This window comes from Typopeltis vanoorti, chromosome 10, assembly GCF_054136105.1.
Source record: "Typopeltis vanoorti isolate ZY-2024b chromosome 10, IOZ_Tvanoo_1.0, whole genome shotgun sequence".
Taxonomy (NCBI): Eukaryota; Metazoa; Arthropoda; class Arachnida; order Uropygi; family Thelyphonidae; genus Typopeltis; species Typopeltis vanoorti.
In genome coordinates, this window is record NC_143558.1 from 47,907,570 (window position 1) to 47,933,379 (window position 25,810).

The following is a 25,810-nucleotide window of genomic DNA, read 5'->3' on the forward strand; positions in this document are numbered from 1 at the left end:
TCTTCAGTTCTTCTGACAATAGGTTTGTTTTTCTTCTTCTTCTTTTAGATGTTGAAATAGAGTATGTTCCTGCAGCTGACTTTTCACTGTTTGGATTGGTTCTCTGATGAAAACAGTAGGGCTTTGTTTAACTGGGCAATACCATAGTCAGCATAAAATCTCATCATGTTGTACTCTCATGTGCACTTGTGGTTTAAGCCAACAGATAGTACAATTTGGTCAGCTATGTCCCAAATGTTACTAGATCATCCTCATTCGTTCAGTTACCATGTGGATATCTACTAATTCGACACAACACGTGAAGGTGGGAGGTGGACATTAAGTCAAAAGCTACTACAGTCATTTTTTACATTCCTTCAAGGCAATACAGCAGTCTCCTCCCAGTTATTTGGCTTTAATCCTTATGAAATAAAAATCTTATCACATAGAAGAATGCTCTTATAATTAAAAAATAAAATAAAATAAACATTTCTGTTAAAAATAAATTAACAGAAATCCAAAGCATATAACTATGATATAGCTAAATGTCTGATATGCTAAAACTATAACATGATTTTAAATCTGTAACCATAAAATAAATTTACATATGCCTAACAAAAATTTTCATGAATTTATCAAACTATGATTAGTAATATTACTTGTTTCTGCAAGAAAATTTCTGCAAAAAGAGGTAGTAATGATAGAGGTCTGCAAAAGTATGGCAATATTTATAAAAAGATCTTTTCAAACTTGCTCACTATTAAGCAGAGATTTTTCCTTCTTTTTCCTAACTACTTGTTTCTTCATTAGTATTTTCTTAACCCTCTGTTTTTCTGGTACCTTGACTGGTCGTTTAGCTATTTTCCTTACTAATTTTGGCTCAATCTCTTTCACATAATTGGCAGGAACAAATCCATCTTGACCACTAGCTTTTCGAACATTCCACCAGTCTAAATTTGTCTTCTGAAGAAGTATCATTACCTAATTAAATAAAGAAAATATTAATAAAAAGAAAATACATTAATGCTGGAATATATGCTCTTAAATATACAGGAATCCCTCACTTTACATGGTCTTGAATAACAAGCTTTTCAAATTAATATGGTTAATAAATTGAAACCAAAATTTATTTAACACAGGTAAAAAATTCACTTATCATGCTCCTTTCATGCTGGTCTGGTTGAAACTTCTTAAAACATTTTTGACGTTGAAGTGATGCCTAGCTTTATCATACCACTAAATATACAGAGACAATTAGAGTCTATGTACCATAATTAGAAAATTATGTAAATGGAAACAGTGAATGAAAAGCACCTCCCCTCCAACTAACAGTATACCACACACATGCAAGCAAAACAAGTTTTTTTGTATATTATGTTTTATGTAACTAAATGCATTGTCCTAACATCCTATTTCAAATTTTCAGCTGCAGAAAAGAAGTGGTAACCCTCTTTATAATATAGTCATTGGGTGCAGAAACCAAACCATTTATGTAAATGGTTTGGTTCTCATAAATCAAAAGCAAATAAGATTTATATACTTCAAGTCATAATTAGATTTGAGATTTTTTATATAATTAAGACAGTTCACAAACAATTTTACAAATAAAATTTAGCTGAAAACATTCAGACTAGCATGACATTTACTGCATATTGAAAACGTAAAAACGTGCCTGCCCTATGTGGAAGGGTTATGATACACTGTCAAGTGAATTCCAACTTGAAGCAAAAAAAATGAAGATGTCACACTATTATGAGCTAATTCTTAAACAAACCATCTTGTTCAAATAGTTCTCATAATTTGCTTTTAAATATATTTGTGTGTGTTTAATTATAAACACATAGTTTCATCCATTTTTTAATAAATTTTCAGCTGTTTCAAACATTATCCTTTAGTTATATCAGTTGAAAAAAAGTAAAAATAAATGTATTTTTAAAAAATTTGAAATATTTGAAAGCCCATAGATATGCTACTTTTTTTTCCATTCCTTAATATATTGAATTAACATTTTTACCTAGGAATGGTGTTTTCATGGGACACATGAACCATAAATGTAAACTGAAAAATTTCTCTCTCTCTCTCTCTCTCTCTGTGTGCACATGTGTATGTGTGTGCATAAAAATATTGTTTCTGTGTGTTATAATAAAATACACATTGCATAATGTATTTAAGTTTCAAAATAAACTATGATGATAAAGTATATTTATTCAGCTGATCAAATAAATTTCTACAACAACCTAACTGGTTACTATACCATAATCTTTTTTCTTTTTTAAATATATCTTTATCCCATACAAAAGAGATACAATAACCTATAGCACATCAGTCAAGTGTAAGGCAGAGATGAGGGCTGAGAAAGAAGAAACTTACTGATGTTTTTCTTAAAGAGCTGTAGTTTGGGGTTGTTGAGAAACACATAATGAAGATGTTGAAAGTTTATTTTTCACTTGATTAGAGTATAATAAAATTGGTTTAATCCTTTATCCAAGTGTGAGCAAACAAAGTTTGCACCTGAAAGTATCTTCAGGACTGGGGTAAAGTGGTACAACACCAGGGCAACTCATTGCAAAGGTGGAGCAAGCTACCAAAACTCCTATCTCAGTATCTTCTATAATGCAAACCACATCTCCTTGCAGATATGTCTAATGCTATGCATTAAGGGAAGGGCCACTACCCAGACTAGTTTCGACCTTTATTGAGGTCTCTTCAGTGGGAGCCAGGCCCAAGTGGTGATACCAGGCAGAAGCATTAGCAGGTCATCTCTACCTACAGAGAGTTGCCAAATGGTGTGCCACACTTTTTTAATAAATTACTCTGGATTTAGAGAAAGATGTTGAAAGTTTATTTTTCACTTGATTAGAGTATAATAAAATTGGTTTAATCCGTTATCCAAGTGTGAGCAAACAAAGTTTGCCCCTGAAAGTATCTTCAGGACTGGGATAAGGTGGTATAACACCAGGGCAACTCGTTGCAAAGGCGGAGCAAGCTACCAACACTCGTATCTCAGTATCTCCTATAATGCAAACCACATCTCCTTGCAGATATGTCTAATGTTATGCATTAAGGGAAGGGCCACTACCCAGACTAGTTTCGACCTTTATTGAGGCCTCTTCAGTGAGAGCTGGCCCAAGTGGTGATACCAGGCAGAAGCATTAGCAGGTCATCTCTACCTACAGAGAGTTGCCAAATGGATGTGGTTTGCATTATAGGAGATACTGAGATAGGATTGTTGGTATCTTGCTCCACCTTTGCAACGAGTTGCCTGGTGTTGTACCACCTTACCCCAGTCCTGAAGATACTTTCAGGCGCAAACTTTGTTTGCTCACACTTGGATAAAGGATTAAACCAATTTTATTATACATAATGAAGAAGGCTGTTCCAGAGGACAGAGGTAGATGGAATAAATGAGGAAGAAGAGAAGCAGGTTAAATGAGTTTGCAATTGTACTGTAAAGGAATGTTGGACAGCATCTGCTCTTGTTTCAACAGGCATAACAGCAAATAGAGGAATGATGTTTGCCAATTCACTGGAGCAGTGACCATAAAAAACTTGTAGAAGAGACACAGAGCTAAAACACTGTGTCTGTGACATAGAGGTAGAAGTAAGTCTATGAGGGGAAGGATCATCTATGAGCTGAACTGCTCTCCTCTGGAAAGCATCAAGAATTTTTAAAAATGTTTTAGGTGCACTAAAGATGGGCGAATTTGGGATTTATATAGGGTTATTAGCTGGGTGGGTGTAAAATAGCTTCTGGAGCAATAAAAATGCCTAGTTTTTTAGAAGCTGGGGAAGTTATGGATGTGACGTGTTTATGCCAAGACAGGTTGGAGGTAAATGACAGTCCAAGGAGAGAGTTCATCCTGCCTGGTGATGTGTGTATTATTGAGGATGAGGGAAGGTGAGATGAGATCCCTTTTGCAAGAGAAAAGGTAGGACTGCATTTTGGCATCATTAAAGGTGACAAGGTTTTCCTTGAACTACTGAAAGATAGTATGGAGATAGTGTTTAAGGCACTAGTTGCAGATTATCTTGATGTAAGGGATGTCTGGGAACTACATGGTTTGTCAAATGAGTAGGATGAGTGGAGACCGCTATTGCCAGCAAAGCTATGAATAGGATTTGTAGTGATTAAGATCAGGTCACTTACATAAAAGAGAAAGAGGGTAGGTAAGAGAACTAAGCCCTGAGGTAATCCTGTATTGGTGGGAAAGCTCGAAGAGAGGATGCCATTCAACATGACACACAGTGAATGACAGAGAGAAATCTGACTATTCAGTTCCAGAGGGTGGCAGGAAGACTAAAGGAAGACCGTGATGCTAAACATGATCAAAAGCTTTGAAAATATCAAGGGCAGCAACATATGTTTCTCCAAATCAATAATATTTAAACAGATGAAACATATACAACAACAGAAATGAAATAGAATTTATAAAATAAAATAAAATGTTTATATCAAATGGAATAGCAAGTTATACTTTATACGGAATGGAAACTTTATATACAACATTTTATATAAAATGGAACAGCAAGTTAAATTCCTTCAACAGTGGTGTGATATGCATAAAATTAAAGGTGAGCTTGGTCTAATCTTCAATTAGAATCCAATAGGTTTAAGCCAAATAATGATAATTAAATGTTTAATCTATAAATTTACCACATCAGTGCTATCTTTAAAAAAAAAAATGGCAGTGATATGGCATAGTTAATGATTCAAATTGAGGAAAGGTATTTTTAGCCATTTCTGTTTAAATCCAGTGTTTATGGAGAATAATTTGAGAACTTTCTTTCTAGAGTCTTTCTAGTCTTCTACTGAAATTTTCTGGAGTTTTCCAACAGATTAGACTGAACTGGACTGAATCCTGATAATGAATACAGTTTTAATTTTCTTCTAGGCAGATACTTATTGCCCAAGTTTGGCTAAAGTATAAGAGGATGGAATGCGACTGTCTTGGGGTAAGTGAAGAAACAAAGCGACTTTCATAATGAATGAAATGAAAGGGAATTCTATACAGTGCAGAATCAGATGATCTTTCTGGAGACATTCTGAACAAAAGGAAATGAAATCCTGTGGACACTGTCAAAAAGTAATTGCAAATGTTGAATAAGGTTATATGTTATTATTATTATTTTTTTCTTCAAATTTATTATTATTTTGATATTTTGGGAAGGATGATAATAAGAACCTGCATCTAGGCACTATCCATTGCCCAAGTTTGCTGCTTACTTTCTGTAGATTATGCACCCAGAAGAGATACTAAACTTTAAGTTATGCGGAAGTCATATATTTCCCATATACAAGTAGTGAAAAGGATGAGCCTCCGTAGCTTAGAGACTATTACTCAGGACTTAAATATAAGAATGTCTAAAAAGTGAAAGAAGCTATTTATTAGATTCTGCTTCTAAGGAAATCTATTTTCTAGGACAGATGGATGGAAATTATCCATGTATGAAGGGATGCAAATCTTTTAATGAGGTATTCTAATCAGTCAAAACTGTCATCTGCATAGCACATTCACAGTGACAGATGGGAAGGAATTGAAAATAGAGCATGAGTTTTTCAAGCAAGAATGAAATAGATGATAAGTGTAGACCAGATGATGAAGCCCATAAAATTTATATCTGCTTATTTAAAAAACTTATTTTTTCATGTAAAGTATAATGAGTTCATTATAAATTCAAATAATCTTAGTATATCTAGGGAAAGTCTTTTTCGTTCATTCAAGAGTGTGTAATGAAATATTAATAATAATAAAAAAAGCAAGACTATATCAAAACTAATTAATGTATTTTAAGGAACTAAGTTAAACTCAAAAATCTTGAAGACTTAAATTTCTTATGTGAGAAGGCATGTTGCCAATAAGGGAGAAGGGTATAAAGACAGCTGCTTTGCCAACTTGTAAATCAGAGCATCTAAATCCTAGTATACATTGTATAACATGATGCACACAGACTTTTTTCTTTCAACTCAATGTTCCAAGAAGCTGTTTTATACAAAAGTTTATTTAGAAAAAAAATTCCTTGTACAACAAGCACAATCACCCAAGACTATGATTTACTAAGATCCAAAATGCTAATATCCCTTCCTCATCCAAGACATGAACGGATATGAATCATCGGTCATGTACCATTCTTTTAGGTGCTCTATAGACATATGCTATACATTTTATATATACTACTAAACTAACAATAAGAAAAAAATGCAAAGCTAAAAAGTTTTTAAATCAAATTAATTAAAATACCTCTCCTTTTTCCATGATCATTCCTTGTCCTATGAAAGGATACAGTGCATGAACTTGTGGTAAACGTCTTTCTTCTACTGTATCTTTCAAAATTTCTCTTTCTACAATTTCTTCCACCCATTCTTCAGTTGGGACCATTACCACTTCTTCAACAATCTCTTCTGTGTCTGGTTCATCAAATGAAGCATCTAAAAGCTGAATGTCGAAAAGTAAAATTGTTTAAAGACTCCTTAAAAACAGGTAATATCCAAGATATTTATAAAAAGATTAATGCTTAAAAAATTAAAACCTAAAAAAAAAAAAATGTTAAGAAACTTCTTAATAAACTATAGATAATTTGACAAAATGTCAATGATAATTATAATTTGTTCTTTTGTAATTAGGCTAAAGGGATGTATCATATATTATACCAGTAAAATGCAACATTTCAAGACTTTCTACCAATTAACAACTTTTTTTTTTTTTCACAAATTGATCTGCTTTGTCAGGACTCTAATTTGATCAACTAAATTAAAGAAACCAAGAAATTATATTCTTGGTGTCTTAATTCTTTATCCAAGTGTAAGCAAACAAAGTTTGTATGTGAAGAAATCTTCATGGCCAGTTTACTTGTATATAGAGGCCAATTACTTCACATTAATTGCCTTAGTATCCCATAAAGAAAAAAAAACATCCACTCAGGTGTATATAATGCTATGAATTATGGGAAGGACAACTACTCAGACTGATTTCGACCTTTGAGGTCTCATCAATAGGAGCCAGACCCAGAAAAGATACTAAACTTTAAGTTATGCGGAAGTCATATTTCCCATATACAAGTAGTGAAAAGGATGAGCCTCCGTAGCTCAACCAGTATAGCCTAAGCCCTTTGGTCGGAAAGACCTGGGTTCAATTCCCATCAGTAACATGAGGAACCTTTATTTGGTCTCTTTCGACTAAAGGTGAGTTAGTCAATCGCATACAAAGGTAGGAGAGTTTTTTCACCTGGAAACCCAAGTTTTTCATCTCCAAGAATAGGCAAACTGGCCTGTGAACACATCTACAGACATAGGACACAGTGGGAGGCATAGGGCTAACCACCTTATCTTCGATACGGCAGCAGTTAAATGTAGAAAAAATCCTCGACTCTGCAAGGTAAAAGAGAAGGGAAGGAATAATAATAAGTAGTATTGAAAAGGTGTATATAGGACCTTAAAATAGTGGGGTTTGGTGCTCACTATAAAACAGAGATTGCATACCAAAGTGTGAAATTTAAGAGAAAAATTCAGACTAAATTTGTTTATTTATCATCATCATCATCAAATTCCTGCCATGTACCCTCAAGGGGTGTACAGGATATGACAGTACTATATGAAAAAAATTACATCATTATTAACTTCCTATCTACATTTTTCCTACAAATCAGTCTGTTACTTGTCAAGACTACAACATTATCAGATCTTATATTTCTATCGTCTAAGGCACTTTGTACCATATCAATCCACCTACATCTTGGTCTTCCTCTGGGTCGTTTTGCTGCCAACCTGGCAGAGAACACTTGTTTTGCTAATCTTTCTTCGCCCATTCTGTTTAAGTGACCATATCACCTGAGATTAGCTCTGCTAACACATTCCTGGATGTTGACAATGTCAAGTTCATTCCTAATATCCTTGTTTTTAATATGATATTGCCATTGATGCTATCTGTTCACGCCTATAATCTTTCTCAGGACTCTAATATCTGCGGTCTCTAATCTTTGGTCAAGTGTTTTACTTATGACCCAGCTCTCAGATCCATAAGTTAAAACTGGTTTGAACACTGTCTTGTATACAGCTAATTTAGTGTTCCGACTAATTTCTCTCTTATTCCATATGAATTTATTCAATTGACTTCCTACCATACCAGCTTTGCTGATTCTGTTGTCTATTTCTATTTTTAATTTACCATCTTCAGTAAAAATCGTGCCTAAGCAGCTGAAATGTTTCACTTGTTCCACAGGTTCTCCATTCACAACACAGTTGACATTTTCAATGATTCTGCCTATTTTCATTGTCTTTGTCTTTTTATTGCTGACCTTCATACCATATCTATTACAACATCTACTCAATTTAGTCAGAGAATCTTGCAGACTTGTAGTGGCTTTATTTAGAAGTATAACATCATCTGCATAAAGCAAAGAGCTGACATTAACATATCCAATTTTGATATCATGTTTAATACCACTTTCCTTCATAATGTGATCCATATAGATAATGAATAACAGAGGGGATAATGTACATCCATGTCTCACACCAGATTTAACATTAAGCCATCTTCCTGTACTTCCTTCAATTCTAACTGCTGACTTACAACTCAAATAAAGACTAAGTATTGCTTGATATAATGCCCCATTGACACCATATAACTGTAGAGTATTGACTAGCTTCTCTCTTAGCACCTTGTCATATGCCTTTTACAGATCTACAAAACTTAAATACAGATCTCTGATATATTCCCATGCTTTCTCGACTATTTGTCGAGAAAGCATGTCGTAAAGTGAAGATCTCATCCTGACAGCCTCTATTTGGCCTGAATCCAGCTTGTTCTTCACCAAGCTTTTCTTCCACAATTCTTCTCAACCGTTTCTCAAGTATACTTGCATAGATCTTGTCAGGAACACTCAGTAGGGAAATACCTCTGTAATTCTCACATTCAGTTTTATTTCCCTTTTTATATATGGGTACTATGACAGCTCTACTCCAATCATCGGGAATTCATCCCTCTGTCCAGGCTTTCTGAACTATGCAGTGCAGCCACTGTAAGACTCTTATACCACCATACTTCAGCATTTCTGGTCGAATATCATCTACTCCTGCTGCCTTTCCACATTTCAAGCCTTTGATGGCTTTTTCTACTTCAAGTATGGATATGTATTCCTGACTGCATGCCTGGTCAATGTTTTTTACCACTGTGCTGTCCTCACTGCTTGTTTCATTTAGCAGTTTTTCAAAGTAATTACTCCATACTTCAAGGATATCTTTTTCTCCCATTTTCATGTCACCTTTATCATCTCTAATTCCTTTTATAGCACTCTTTCCTCCATTCTTAAGCTTCTTCAACAACCTCCAGAATATTTTGCCACCTTCTTGATATTTATTTTCTATATTCTTGCCAAAGTCCTCCCATGACTTTTGTTTAGCAAGTTTTACACAGTGTTTAGCATTCTTGCATTTGTCTCTATATTCTCTAAGAGCACAAGCTTGCATTTGTCTCTATATTCTCTAAGAGCACAAGCTGACTTATTTGACAGGAACTTTTGGTATGCTTTCTTCTTTTCCTTCACTACCTCTTTAACTTCCTGTGTCCACCAGGAAGTTCTGATTTTTTTATCCTTACAGACAACCTCACCACATGCCTCTCTGGCAGAATCAATCAATGTTTTCTTCAGAGTTTGCCACTGAATCTCCAAGGTTTGATTCCTGTTCTCAAACTCTTTCATTTTTTCTTCAATAATCTTTGTATATTTTAGTCTACAGCTCACATCTGAGAGCTGCTCAACTTTTATTCGCTTTAAAACTTTCTTACATGTTATTCTTTTCTATATGAAATTCAATTTTATCCTGCTCAAGACTAAATAGTGATCACTTCCAATTTCAAATCCTCTGTACACTCTGGTGTCCTGCACCAGGGAGAAAACATCACTATCAACAATAACATAGTCAATGAGACTTCTTTTCTTATTCCTAGCCTCTTCTCTCCATGTGAATTTGTGCACATTTTTATGTTGGAACATGGTGTTAGTAATAACCAGTCCATGTCCTGAGCAGAAATCCAACAGATATTTGCCATTATTATTAGCTTTGCTCTTTTCTCCAAATTTTCCCAAAATATTTTTGTATGTCTCACAATCATTTCCTACTCTGCTATTTAGATCCCCAACAAGGACCAAATTTTCATTTTTCATTGTGTCAGTTGCTTTTTCTAAAGCCTCAAAAAATTCCTCCACTTCTACCTTAGTAGAACCTTCTGTGGGACCATAGGCACAAATAAGTCTCTAATTTCCAGTTCCCCATTCTCATATTTGCCCACATTACTCTACTTGAGAGTGACTGCCATTCAAGAAGATTAGCCTCGTATTTTGTGTTGAATACTATGGCTACTCCTTCTTTTCCTTGATTGTCATTGCCTGAATATAACATTTTGTATTTATTGCTCAGAAAGATCTCACCAGTTTTGGTCTTTTTTGTTTCAGTCACTCCTATTATGTCAATCTGGTACTTATCTAATTCCTCAGCTAGCTCCATTTCTTTGCCTTTCAGGCTTCTTACGTTGATAGTACCGATCTTTAACTCTGGTGATGTTGAGTTGGGGTTTATTTTCAGATTTGTTCCAGTAGCTGACTTTTCGCTGTTCACCCTGGTTCCCTGACGAAAACAACGGGGCCTTGTTTAACTGGGCGACGCCCCAGCCGGCATGAAATTTTGTCATGTTGTACCATCATTCTATATTTTGGTTTAACCAATAAGAATACAATTTGGTCGGCTAAATCCCAAATTGCCAGCCCATCCTCATCCGTTCAGTATCCAATTAGATACCCAACAGGGTGCACCACGAGAAGGTGAGGATTGGACATTAGGTCAGAAGCCCTGGTCGGTTCTCCGCATTCCTTTAAAGGCTATGTGGAGGTCTCCTCTCAGTTATACAGCTTTGACTCTTAAGCACCCCCCATTTTTTATTCACATTTTATTTTGAAAAATGAAAAAAAAAAAGGAAAAAAAAAATTGTTTATTTATGTATTATATATATATTTAAATATATATACATGGTTCTTTAATGAAAATATGAAAACTTTTTAAATTCAAGTGTAACATTTATTAACATTTATTAACATAATGAAAAATTAATTAACAAAAAAATTCTATTTGTGTTGCTAATGCCTGATGTTTATCAGGCAATAGCAACACCAATAGACAAAACTGTTGATGGCTCAGAGTAAGCCTATCTTTAGCAGCCTTGAATTCAGAAACAAATTTTTCACTTTGGGCATACGCTTTCAAAAGAAGTTACTTTCATCTCTATTAAACACTTGATTGGATAGATGGTCTTTTATCCATAATTAACTTTCTGATTTCATCCAGAAAACATCCTGCCGCCTTAAAATCTACCCATCAGATTCACACACAAGCTTCACATTGTAGAAATTAATAAGTTTTTAAAATTTTTAAACAACCAGCCTTTGGTGGCTAAAATCTTTATGCCACCCCTGCTTTTCTATAGTGTTGATGAAGTTTTTTGCCTTTTCACTTAGGCCAGTGTTTCTCAACGTGGGGCCTACGCTCCACAGGGGGGGGGGGGGATTTGAATATTTTGGGGGACAATTAGAAAATGTACATGTACATATTTATATTATACTCTTTCAGAATTTGGCTGACTATTATGCTAGAGAGGGGGGCATCAAAATCTTTGAGACGTTAAGGTGGGGCATAATCCAAAAAAGGTTGAGAAACACTGACTTAGGCTAAATAAGCTCAAAAAAAAATTTTTTTTTTTATGTGTCTGATAGTGAATCTATATGCAGTTCCTTTTCTATTATTTTGTGCCATGTGTTACAGAATATACAGTATCTTTGCTGCAAAAGGTGCATGATCTGCAATACTGCATCACATCTTTTCTTCCAATAGATAAGACAGCTGATGCATTGATAGGTTTGCAACTAACACTAAACTCCTTTTGAAAGCTTATCTAATAACTCAGTCTTGCTTAATAAAGTCATAACCTATCTTTAATCTGTACAAATCTGTACAATATACACATGAGAAAACATACATCTGTATGATAAACTTGAAAAAACATTTGCATGATATTTACGATCTGTTTAATTTGTATATTAATGATTATGGAAGTGACTTGAAGAGAAAAAAAGGTATATATTGGTTGATGATGCTAAGTGGAAGGGGGGATAGAAAAACAGATGTAAATATTTCAATAGACTGACACTATGAGTTTACATCCTAGAATCAAAGAATCAAATTTAGTATGGAAAAAGAATCATCAGGAGCAATAACATTTTTAAACATCTACATCAAATGTTCATATGATAGCTCACTTTCAACTTCTGTTCACTATAAAATCTACTTTCACAAGATACTACATTCCTATCTAATCTGCATACCATCCTCAAAAATCAAAAATACAAAATCCTTGGTATTTAGAGCACATAAATTTACTCTTCCAAAGTATCTCATCAAGAAGAACTGGAAACTATCAAGCAATCAGTTTCAGTTTCTATTAAATGGTTACAACCCAAGAATTGCATTTAAAATCATTGACAGTTTCTCTCTCGCCTCCAAGGGAAGAAGGCAATAGAACTATTTTTCTTATTTCATTTCTGAACATGCAGTAAAGATTTTGAAGAAAATACAGCTCACTACCACCTGCAAGCACTCAACCAAATTTGTAATTACCTTCTGCAAAAGACACATTGTCACCATTGCTGCCACCTAGTGGTTATCCAGTTCCATGTCCTTGCAACTTGTTTTATTTTCATCAAACAGGATTATCAGTAAAACATCTTTCAGAACTTCAACCATATTCAACTTATCAAACTTCATAAAATCTAATCTGGCTCAACATGAAATTGACAACACTAGCTACAATTTCCAGTGGGGTAATAATCAAACTCTTGCATAACTGTAATTATAAATTTGAATGTTTATTCAAAGAAATTCCTGAAGCTTAACTACTGTGGACTAACTAAATTCATAATGATTACTTTTCTATTCTAAAAAGGCAGAAATTGTAACCCTCAACTGTATTAAATATATATATTAATAATAATAATAAACATATATATATCCCAATTGAGAGATCACCGTGTACATACGCGCGCACACACACAGTAATCTCTCAATTATCTAACCTGAAGTTCAAATAAAGAAACCTTCAGTTGCCTATCCCTCAACTGGGTTAGGGCATCAAATGATTTCTGGTACAGCACCATGTGATTTTACCATCAGTTATCCGCTCCATATCTCACCTGCAAACTGCTCTCCTGCTGTGGATGGATAACTGAGGGATCACTGCTCATATACATATCCCAATAGTGTGTTATTCTAGCTATTACATGACTATATTATGCATGCATTTCACTTGTATCCAAATTTCTATTACTGTTCTTCAATCCACACAGATGATATTTTACTAGATGGAAAATGAAATATCTGCTAACATGATTAATGAATCAGTACTGTGGCATACGTGTTAAATAAGCAAACCACTGATCTCTATTATAGGCCAAAAAAAGTTGCATACTAGCTGTATCAATTTTCCTGTAATTAGAGGAACATCATATGACTATTAGAAGAATAATGTATTTGCATAGTCCCACAAATCTGTGAGTCCGTGCCCAAATACAGAATTTGATGTTTCTATATTTCTGTGCAGTATGCTAATTTATTTCATGCACATAAAATATACACTAATATATTTTATATTTTTCAACCATAGCTTCTGTAGCTGCGAAAAAACATGGTGTAGTTTTTTGCACAAGACACTACCTCACACCTCCACAACAGCTAACAGTATACAAAGCCCAAAATCCACCTGCTATGGAATATTGCTCCCATATTTGGAGTGGTGCACCAAAATCCTCTCTAAGATTACTCGACTCTGTCCAGAAGAGGGCATCCTGGCTAATTAATAATCTCTCTCTCTCACACACACATTCAGTTTTTGCCTTGTGCCTTCTCTACAGATACTTTTATGAACAGTGCTCTGCTGAATTGGCCACTATTATTCCTCCACTCTCCTTCAAAATCATTAAACCAAGAGCCACTTGCTAACCAACACCCTTTACAGTCCATCTTGAAACTCATGGAACCAACTTCACTGCTCCCTCTTTCATTCCATCTACTTCTGTCCTTTGGAACTTTCTTTCCTCACTCTACCTTTCCCAAAGATTACAACCATCAACTGTTCAAGCAAAATGTGAACAGATTCCTCCTTTCTTCTATTCCTCTTGACCACACATGACACTAATGTGCTATAGGCCTTTTGTTTGTGTGGATCAGATATATATATAATATATATCTATATATATTATAGATATATATATAATATATATATATATACAAATCATGTACATAATTTTGTATAGTACATATTTTAACTATAACAAAACTAAACTAGATACTACTTCACCAGTAAACTGGCTTAATTTTAAAAAATAAAAAAATAAATTAAAAAAATAAAAAGTATACATACACTTAAATTTGCAATTCCTGATGTCACCATCTTTTTAGCTTGATCATTAAGACGTTGAATATCTGAGCCATAAGAATTTATTTCAGTTTCTTGACAAAAATGTCTTTGCAAAAGTGCCTAGAAAGATATTTGATTTTATCAATTAACTTTATTAATGTGATTATTCACAAATTTTGAAAATCATACAGAATGCAGTTATTGTGTACTTATCTTTTTCATAGAATTAGCTCCATAAACAAAAAAAAGTTAAGGACTGATTTTGCTACTTCCAGATAATTAATATCTAGAACAAACACTCTCACCAGAAATAATAAATAATAATGCATCTAGTGAAATAATGTCATGCTCAAATATAGTGTCTGATATTTCACTTGGGGTTGCATTATTCATCTAATTATCAATACTGTGGGATGGCAATATATCCATGTTCAAGGAGGAACAATGCATAAACAAATTGCTATAAAAAGTGACCACAACTCTCCAGTAATCATAATGCAGCACAAGTGAGTGAATGCAAGTTAGATATAACACAGTGAACTTGACTTGTAAATCACAAACTCTCATTGATCACACCTTTTATGAATGAATCGCCATACAACACTCACTCCTGGTTAAGTCCTCATGTTTCTTATCTCATATTTCTTTCTTTCTGTTATCAGATGATTCACCCACCAGACATTATTGCCTAGCCGAGCTATCTCCCTCATCAGCCAACTCTTCATTCTTTACATCGGTCATACTATTCTTTCATTCAACACTTTTACTCTCTCTTTCCTACATTCTTCCTTTCGCTTCTACATTCTTATCCACATTAATATTTTATAATCCAATCTCAAATTCCCCAATTTATGCAGCAGTCTAACATGCTGTATTCTGTCAAAAGCCACATCAAAATCCAAAGGTATCATGGTGCATCCATTCCCCTTGTCTAATTCAACAGTAACATTAGTATATAATGTGAGCAACTTGCTCACAGATCTCCCAGACTAAAGTGTACAACGACTGAGATTGAGATCCCTTCCTTTTAGTGTTGCACGGTGATCAGCATTCATTTTAGAAATTATGGACTTTACAACCGTGTTATAAATAACTCTTTTAATTTCCTGACGTTTCAATCTTCATATTAAGATCATCATCTGAGAGTATATACAAGGACAAGCTGAGTTACATTACACACAGTAAGGTAAAAAAACAATGATTTGATCACCAGTTATTCTACTGGCATGACCTCTAGTAGGGGAAAAAAAAAATTGCAAATTAATTATTTAGAAACTACATGAAAGCTAAATTCTATTTAAGATAACATGAGAAAAACATTATTTCTTATAGATAGTCTTCTTTCAGTAAAAATGATGTCCTATTTTTAACATTACAATTGTTATTTTAGATTTAGGATTCTGGATTATTTACAGTCCTGTTTATGGTTAACTCTTAGAGAGAAAAGTACCATGGGTAGAATATGTGCTTTCCATATGATTGGGATTTTTAGACCATTATTATTGTTCAGATTGGGGGTGGTTGATAAGAATCTCACAGACTTCTTTAAATTTGAGTTCATACCATGTTTTGATGTGATGTAAACAACTGGTGCTTTTTCCAATCAATTCTATGTAAAGTGTTCAGGGCATGATCAGAAAGGCCAGCTTCACCACAGTTATTATATTTAATATGTCATTTATGTTTGTTTTGTCTGATAGAAATTATGCATCCTGTTTCCCCTATATATAGTATATTACAGGTGCAATAAATACGGTATACTCCAGGATGGGCCAGCAGAGGTAGTGGGTCTTTGGATGAGTTGAGTAAGCTTTTTAATTTTACAGGAGGTTTAAAGGTGGCTTTGAGGTTGAATTTTTCTAGTATTCTGTTTATTTTATCTGATGTCCCTTTAATGTAAGGAATGGTTATAGTTTTATTGTAGCCTGGTTTATCTTTGTTTTTTAAAATCTCAATAAAAAACAAAGATAAACCAGACTACAATAAAACTATAACCAAACTGTACAATAATGATGGTCTAAAAATCCCAAGTATATGAAAGGCACATATATTCTACCCACAGAACCTTTCTCTCTAAGAGTTAACTATAAACAGGACTGTAGATAATCCAGAATCCTAAATCTAAAATAACAATTGTAATGTTAAAAATAGGACATCATTGTTACTGAAAGAAGACTATCCATAAGAAATAATGTTTTTCTCATGTTATCTTAAATAGAATTTAGCTTTCATGTAGTTTCTAAATAATTAATTAATTTGTAATTTTTATTTTATTTTTATTTTTTTCACTAGAGGTCATGCCAGTAGAATAACCGGTGATCAAATCATTGTTTCTTTAGCTTACTGTGTGTAATGTAACTCAGCTTGTCCTTGTATATTTATATATACTCCAGATGACGGTTGTAAAGTCCATAATTTCTAAAATGAAGACTGAGATCGAGACATCCACCACTACAATTAGCCCAACAACTACTTCAATCTAACTTTGACCTAAAGCAAAAGTGTCACCCAATGTTATCTTAGAGCATATTCAGGAGACAAACTGGACTTTTTAAGTGCTACTCCCAAAGCTATGACTACTTGACTAATATGAATATAACCTTTTAATTTTATTGGCTTTTAAAATGACAGTTGAACTGCATGTGTTGTTATTTATGCCATATGAATAAATAAATAACTTACTCAAACATGACCTTCCCTTAGTAAACCCATTTCTGAATGCAAGCCCTAATCAACTTTTCCAAAATCTTCACCACGCTCCAGAGATACTCATAGGTCAATAGTTGAATACTTCAGTCTTTGTACTACCCTTCTGCAATGGGATTACCATACATTCTTTCCACTTCTGCAGAATCTCAACTGTTCTGAGACTCAAATTATATTGCATGGCCAAAAGAATAGCCAGTTCCACTGAACACTCCTTTAGCATCTGTGCTGATATCAATCCCTATCGCTGAATTCTTATTCAGTTTGTGCAACAGCTCTAGTACCTCCTCCTCATACACCAAAGTTTCTTCATCCAGTGAAGAGGTAGCAGTGAGCTCAATGTCGTATATACCACTTTGATAACTTTTTGAAAAATAAGCAATCATTAATTGAACAATCTTTTCTGCATCTGTCACCCAAACTCTATCCACATGCAGTAGTTATTCTTTGATATTCATTCTTTCTTTTACTTGCAACATGACAGGATTTTTTGGGGTTGTCTTTAGCTTTTCCAGAGCTAGTTTCTTTTCATAATCAGGCTTAGATAACAATTATAACTCCTCTGACCTGCTCCTTATAATTTTTATAACTGACAGGTTAAGGACATCATCCTTATCCACATGGTATTCTTTCCATTATCTTTTTACAAATTTTTTGCTTAATAAGATTACACATCCATTTGAATCTTATCCAATTTATTTTTAGAATTATCCACATGGTATTCTTTTCATTATCTTTTTACAAATTTTTTGCTTAATAAGATTACACATCCATTTCAATCTTACCCAATTTATTTTTAGAATTCTAGGGACACATCATTAAGTATTTTTTAAATACTTTCCATACACTGTCGATATCCTTCCCATCCAACAATTGATATCATGGCACAGAACCCAGCATATTCCTCAGTTGGTCATAAATATTATTATTGTAATTCTTTTGTTCAGTGGGGGAATAAAGGTTCTCTTTCTCTACATTTAGTCTTTGCCTCTGACACTTCTTATGGGTTGCTGGTGCCATTTTTTAAGACTATCTTAAATTAACAAGGTGTTGTTACGTCTTCACTTTCCATAATTTATCTATTTTATTCATTCTATAGGGCCTCAAAGGTTATCTACTAACTTGATTCCTGTGAGACGTCCCCCTTTTTAATTCAGGCAAATTTGTTTGATTAATTGCTGCGCCAGCCTAAGTCTAAGGATAGAAATATCTTATCCTAGGGAAAGTTCACAGAGATTAAGTGTCACCAATAATATTGAATTAGATCAGGGAGCTGTGGATACCTTAGCTTTGCAGTCGTAGCTCTTTTACTCTTAATTTTCTTTGGATATTCCTCATATGCATAGGTGTGATATTTTTATGAGTGGTGAAGTCAGTCAACATGCTGAGAACACACATATGCATAAATTAGAAAACATGTTTATTTTACAACTAAAGATTGCAAAGAAAAGCACAATGTTAATGGCAATACTAAGATAAAGAATTGTTTAGAATTGCACGCACAACTCTTTCACTTTAAATATACAAATCATCGTTACATTAAAGAATCATTTAAGCAAATACTACATTAATCACATATTATCCGGTGTGTATTTGGCACAAAACATTATTCAGGTTCTTAGATCATATAAGTTCTAATATCAGTTCCATTACAATAACTGTTGCAATCACACAATACTAGGATTCTCAGACAAACAGTCCAACGAGATTTTCGAGTATCCCTGACTATATTAAGTCACCAAAGTTCACTTCCCTTCAGAAAGGATCTAAATTTCTTCCATTCACAAATATCTAAAGAATGTAATAAGAAATTTACAGTACTTATCTACACTGCATAGTCTGCATCGAGATCTTTTCGTTCTGTCGCTTCTAGTGGAATTTCACTGTTGTAACAACATGCTGCCACGTGGGAATCACGTGCACGATACGAATCTGGCACTAGTCTTTGCTATCTAACATTGGTTTGCTCTCGCGGATGGCCCACGATTTGGATCTACCGTTGTCTGGTGCATCGCCTTGCCGGGACTTACGCTAGTCATTTATGGTAACGTAGAGACTGGACATCGCCGTCTTAGCACGATGAGAAAACCGGAACAGAGAAAATAAACGGGGGGGGGGGGGCTATTCAGACCTGCGCTGCCATATTTATTTCATTTCTCATTTCTCAGTGCCCTCTTTTCGACTCCGAATCTCACACACGGGAGTCCCCCTATTCGTTTGGACTGGGTAACGTCATTCTGCCACCTTATGGAGTCTTGTATTTCGGGGACACATGCCCCCGAACATCTTCCACGAATTCTTCAGCCTTGGTCATTGCGTCATAACCATGGTATTTCTGCAACCTTTGACCTTTCGTTGGCAGTGTGTTAACCTTCTTGCATGCACAGTTTTAATTCTACCGGTTAAGTTTTCACATATATTCAAAATACATTATTTCTATTTCATTGTTTTAGATTGCATAAAACCTCAGGCTTAATGTTTCGTCTTTTATCTTATTCTTTCCACGTCAACATAATATTGTTTTCTTGATAAATTTAAGTTTGACTGCTAAAAGGGGCAAGCATGTTCATCCAGTTAAGCACATCCTGTTAGATCCTGTATGGGTGCTCTTTTGTGAATAAAGTTTCCCATTCACGATCTAACAGTGTATACAAAAAATTATTAAATATGCCAAATAAATAAATCTAGTAAAAATTAAAAGCACTAATATACACTATTAACACTACACTAGTTAATCTAAGAAAACTTTCAATAAATAAAAAAAAAAACAGCAGCTATTATACAATATTATAATCACAGTTACTAATGATAGCCATCTTTGTAAATGATAACTTACTTGAGCACTCGGTTCATCTTTCCCATAATCAGTACTTGACATAAGTTGCCTCTTTTCTCTCATCCAAGACTCCGTTTCATTAGCATCAGCATAATACTGAAAATATTAGTATTTTCAATACTAATTTTTAAATTAAAAAAAAAAAAAAAACTATTATAAAAACACTGAGTAAAATTATCAGCAAAAATTTCTCTCACAAGAATGCACAAACTATGAATAAAACACAACCAGACAGCCAACCAAGATGTGGATAAGTCTGTTAAATCATTTACCAAGTTTATTCTGAAAGTACAGAAATTGTAAAAACTGCTCGAAAGCAGCAAGCAATTAAATATTTCCCTCTTCTTAGAAATTTTATAGTGAACTGGAATATACAGCAAAACAATCAGTGAAATCTACCACAGTTTACAAGGCTAAGAAAAAATCGATCACAAAATTCATTTTTATTTTATCTTCCTAATTTCACTTTTTCCTCTTTTTTAAAAAATATGTTTGTGTCCACTCCAATTTGCTTCAAAAGATGTAGTATGCCATATGCATGGTTTGAGAAAGAGAATGCATTTTATTTTTGAAATATCCATTCCTTTATTTTCATTCAAAGCAACTAGTTTCAAGTATTCTGCATAACAAATAAAATAATTTCATTGTTATAGTTTAGTCAGGTTATATATATATTTTTTAAAAAAATGTTCTATCTCTGCCACATGAATGATTTTTGTCATTTCAGAAACTTACTTAATCTTTATATATTCTGAATATGGCTAGTATAAACTTTTATAACTATGATATTTCAGGTCAAATATTGTCTGATCCAGCTGCCTTTTCACACCCTTTAAAAAAAATTTTGGAATGTTCACAAAATGATATTCAATCAGACCACTTTTATTAGCAAAATGATTCAAAGTGAACTGGCTTCACAAGTTAAATGAAATTAGTGTTTAGGATTTATATTAAAATTTATATTATATTTTAAGTTGTGAAGTTGCTTCAATTCTGGTTTCAAATTAGCTCATTTGTAGTGTTAACATTAGGCAAAATAAAATGTCTAGCATACATACAGTAAAAATAAAATGTCATAAACTTAAAACTTTTAATACACTCAGCAGTTTTTTATATATAAGTACTATCGTTTCACGGAGTTCTTTGAGTAGCATAAATCTATCACAGACATTATAATAGTTCTTATGAAAATAACAGAAATATTAAAAACCAAAAATACAAATCTGAATAATTTCCAGTTGTAATGTATGTAAACAATAATAAAAGTTCTGTTAAGCCTCATGTTTACTTGTCCAGGTGTGTATGCTGTAGCTGTAATTTCTATTGTTAAACTAGTTTAGGTTCAAGAGAATGCTTGATGAAAAATTGTTTCTCCCAAAATTAAAATTCTATTTTTATTCAGAGAATGTTTCAATGAGAGAAAATCCTTCTACCTATGATACTAACTTACCTTCAGCTAAAAAAAACATCCCGTAAAAGTTTCTCATATCTTCAATAGGATATAGGATTAGAACCCTTGTCTTTCCAACCAAAGGCATCATTATTCTTCTGAAGTAGAAGTCAAGAAGAGAAAATCCTTCCACCTATAAGACTGTTGAACTCACCTTCGGCTGAAAAAAATCCCATAAAAGTTTCTCGTGTCCTACACAGGATTCGAACCATGGGTTTTCCTAACCAAAAGGCATGATCATTCTTCTGAATTAAAAGTTTAATGTTCAGGTGATTCCCATTTTTGTACTTTCATCTACATATTTATTTGGTGATGTCTTTATTTCCAAAAAATTTTTGAGAACCATAAAAACGAATCTAGTGTAGTAGATTGTGTGGAAACATGGACTTATCAAAAAAGAAACTGTTGCGAACAATTCCCTAGAAAAAACGGTTTGAATTATAAATGAAATGATAACAAATATTCAGAAAACTAAATAATGAACTCCCAAGGTTCAGTGTGCTGGCACCTCTACTGTTTAATATATGCATATATGATCTGCCACAAACTAGTTCTAAAAAATTTATATATGCAGATAAATGGCTAAGACAAAAGTATTACTAATACAGATAAAATCTACACTGAGGATCTTGAAAAACTGACAAAGTATTTTGGAAAATGCAGACTATGTCCTAATGCTACCAAAACAAAAGTCTATTGTTTCCATTTGAATTCTAAAATGGCAAATGTAAAATTTCAGTCAATTATAATAATGCAGAATTTTATCTGCAGCCCAAGTATTTGGGTGTGACACAGGATAAAATAACTCCACTGTATAAGGCATATGTAACAATGCTGCCAGCAAGATAAAGACAAGAAACAATTAATACACAAGTTTATTGGAATAACCTGGAAAATATCTCTGGAAACTTCGAATAATTGGTTCAAGCCTAGCTTATTCAGCTGCAAAATATTGTGCACCAGTACAGCTGAAGAGCACTCACATATGCAACAAAAGTCAACAGAAAACTAAATACAACTATGAGACTGCTAAACTGACTCCTGTCTATTGCTACAGGTCTTACATAGCAGTGCATCGCACAAATTTGTTACTCAACTGCACTGCTAAAAGAATACAACAAAACTATGTCAAATTAAAATATACCAATACATAAGGGTATTGTAAACTGAGTTAAACAAATATTAAAAAAAGCCATGGTTTTCCAATGGCATTTGCCAAAAATTTAGTATCCAATAATCTAATAGAATCCAATAGTATTTATTATCCAATTTAGTATCCAATATCTAATAGAATGAGAGACCCTACAACAACTAACAATCAATATTAATCCCACATAACTTACCACAGGTTTTAATCTTTGTTGCCACATTTGAAGTAAATTAAACAGAGTAAGAATGGGTCATGAAAGATGTGCCTGATTTAATATATAAATGGGGCTACTTTGAGTCACCAGCATGTTTTAACTTACAGTGCCAAACTATCAACCATATTTTTGCTGAATGCCCACTAAAGAATAGAGCAATTCAATAAATGACTTTTAGAAGTTACACCTTCAACTTTGCAGCAGCTGAAGAGTCTAGATATATCACCGTGAAATAAAATCTATGACTAAACATATTAATGTGCAAAATGTATCTCGCCATATTTTTTTATCCTTTTCTCATTACATTATATAACATTCATTGTATCTCTGTGCATCTCATATGAAAAAAAAATATATTAAACTGATAAATAATAATACTTATTAATTTAATTTGGTTCTTTTCAAATTTTTTGGCATTTAATTCTTATTTTCTTTCATGCAAAAATACTCCTCAATTTGTTGACTAGCTTGTATCAAGCTGAATTCAGTTATTAAAAGAAGATTTTACTATAACAGGAATAAATACTATAAGAATGAAAATTAACCTACCTGAAAAGCTTCAGAAGCATCTTCTAACTGCTTTGATTTTAATGTCCATAGTTCGTGAAGTTTTTCCCAGTTGCTTTTAAGGTCTTCGATGCGTTGGCTAACATCACGACTTTCACGATGACCTTGGTTAATCAGATTTTCACCAGCTTGCATTACTTTTTGAGCTCCTGCCCATCGAGATGTTATTTCTGCCTCCAGTGCCTAAATAAATAAATAAATATTATAATTATTATTATTTCGGGCAACTCCAAGGAGTCGACAGGCTCATCAAGGGAGGCCCTAACATCATGTCAAGAACAACTATTCGACATTCACACAGTATCTATCATACCTCGCCTTGAACTCATTCACGGTCATAGCACCCACAACAGACTCTGGCAGCTTATTCCACTCATTCACCACTGTCCAAGTAAAAAAAAAAAAATATATATATATATATATATATATATATATCACTGTTTAAAAGATTTTTTGAATGTCTCTGGGAGAAAAAAAAAAAAGTTCTGCATAAAAACTGTTTAAAATAAGCTTTCTTCCTTTATTTAAAGTTACATTAAACCAATGTAGTAATTTTACTATCCTGTCACAATTCCTTTGATTTATAAAAAAAAAAAAAAATTCACTTGCAGTTAATGTTTATAGATTATGCATCTATAATAACATTTAGTTTTAAGTTGAAAGCTAACTAATAAAGGGAAAAAACCTTACTTTGTGTTTCTGTTGTAAAGATAAAGCACCTTGTAAGTCTTTACCAGAAATCACAGCTTTACAAATTCTTTGTCTCTCTACTACCCATGCATCCTCCTCTTCATGGTCTTGTACAAATTGATAATACATTCGAGATTCTTCTAATTTTGCTCTTCTTGCCATAGCCAGCTGCACAAGACTAAAGAAATATCACAATTTAGTGCTAAAATAAATATTCACAAAATGATACTTATAATCAATAATATTTGGAGATACTTCTTAAAATATGAAGTGTGACAATTAAATTCCAGGAATGCATATATAGAAACTACATTTGCTTATCTGTAGACTAGTGGCAACTCTCATTTTCAAAGTAATCCCCTTGTGCAGCAATGCACTTAGTTAGACTATGTTGCCATTGTTCAAAATATTTCTGGAACTAGTCTTCCTGAACTGAAATGTTTTTTTTTATTACTGTCACCACATTATGCAGGTTGTCAGAAAATCTGCATCCTTTCAACGAATTCATCAATTTTGAGAACCAAAAGTAACAAGAAGCTAACTCAGATGAATAAGGATGATGGTCCAATTTTGTGATTAATATTTTTAGCCAGGACAGATATTGCACTATGTGCAGGTGGATTGTTGTGATAAGTGATCCAATTATTCAGCCAAAGTGCATGTCTCTACTTATAAACATCTTCATGTTTATAAGTAGAGACATGACCTTCTACCATGTAAACTGGTTCACTGTTCATCCTTGTTTAATAAATTCAAAGTGAACTATGGCCTCACAATCAAAAAAGTGCTGTCCTGATCTGCGATTGTGTATACTTTTTTCAGTCTTAGTGAAGACAGCGTTTTCTGTTGCATGCTTTGGTATTTTGTTTCAGGGTAATAACTGAAAGCAGCAAGTTTCATTACTAATAACTCTATGACAGAGCCAGCTGTAAAGAAAGATCAGAAAGATCAAAAGCAGCCACTGCTGCTTTTGATCTTCATTCAAAACTCAAGAAATTATTCTTGCAGAAATTTTTCTAATTCCCAAATCATCCATGAAAATCCATCTTATTGTTTCTCTATCTAAATTTAATTCTTCTGTCATTAACTATACACTTAATAATCTGCAAGACCAAACTAACTGCAGTACCCTTCCACAATTTTACATTTGACAAGCTTGTAGTAGTCACTCAGTTCTTTCATCATTACTCATGTCTTCCCATTTCTCTTTAAATCTCTTATGCCACTCAAATACACTTGACTTTTTCATGACCTCACACAATAAACCACTGTTAGAATGTTCTAGAGTCTTACTTATGCTTTTGTCTAACTTTGCACAAAACTAGATGTTAATGTGCTATTCTAAATTCTCTTCACTCATTTTTCTGCTAAACGCTTGTCACCTAGCAGCTTGAATATTTTGATATGACTCAAGGCTATAGCAGATATATCCAAACATGCACAGTCACTGGAGTTCTGCCTGACTCACCATACATGACTATTCTAGGAAATAGTCACGCTCCAATTTTATATGTTAAACACCAGTTATTTACATTACCACATTTCAAATTTTATTAAAACAAATGACTTAGCAATGAAATTTATTGAGGACTGGTTAGAATTGTTATTATTACCCTAAGACCACATGGAGTCAAAGGCTCATCTAGGAGGTCATACACAGCCCATCATATTGCACCTTAAAGACACAAAAAATTCTCTACAGACACCATCCACTCAGGCAAGGCATTCAATCATTCACAACTCTGCATGCAAAAAACCTATT

General features: G+C 33.5%; 1 protein-coding gene across 1 annotated transcript in view; it reads right to left on the reverse strand.

The window, feature by feature from the left end:
* kst (spectrin beta chain, non-erythrocytic 5 kst) overlaps positions 1-25,810 on the reverse strand; it is a 687,893-nt gene that overhangs the window by 467,498 nt on the left and 194,585 nt on the right. The window contains exons 14-19 of the mRNA XM_090398802.1: positions 24,049-24,226; positions 23,341-23,541; positions 19,978-20,073; positions 14,439-14,555; positions 6,219-6,413; positions 738-960 (exon numbers count right to left, since the gene is read on the reverse strand). Of these exons, the coding sequence (XP_090254928.1) occupies positions 738-960; positions 6,219-6,413; positions 14,439-14,555; positions 19,978-20,073; positions 23,341-23,541; positions 24,049-24,226 (1,010 nt within the window). The remainder of the gene's footprint in view (positions 1-737; positions 961-6,218; positions 6,414-14,438; positions 14,556-19,977; positions 20,074-23,340; positions 23,542-24,048; positions 24,227-25,810) is intronic.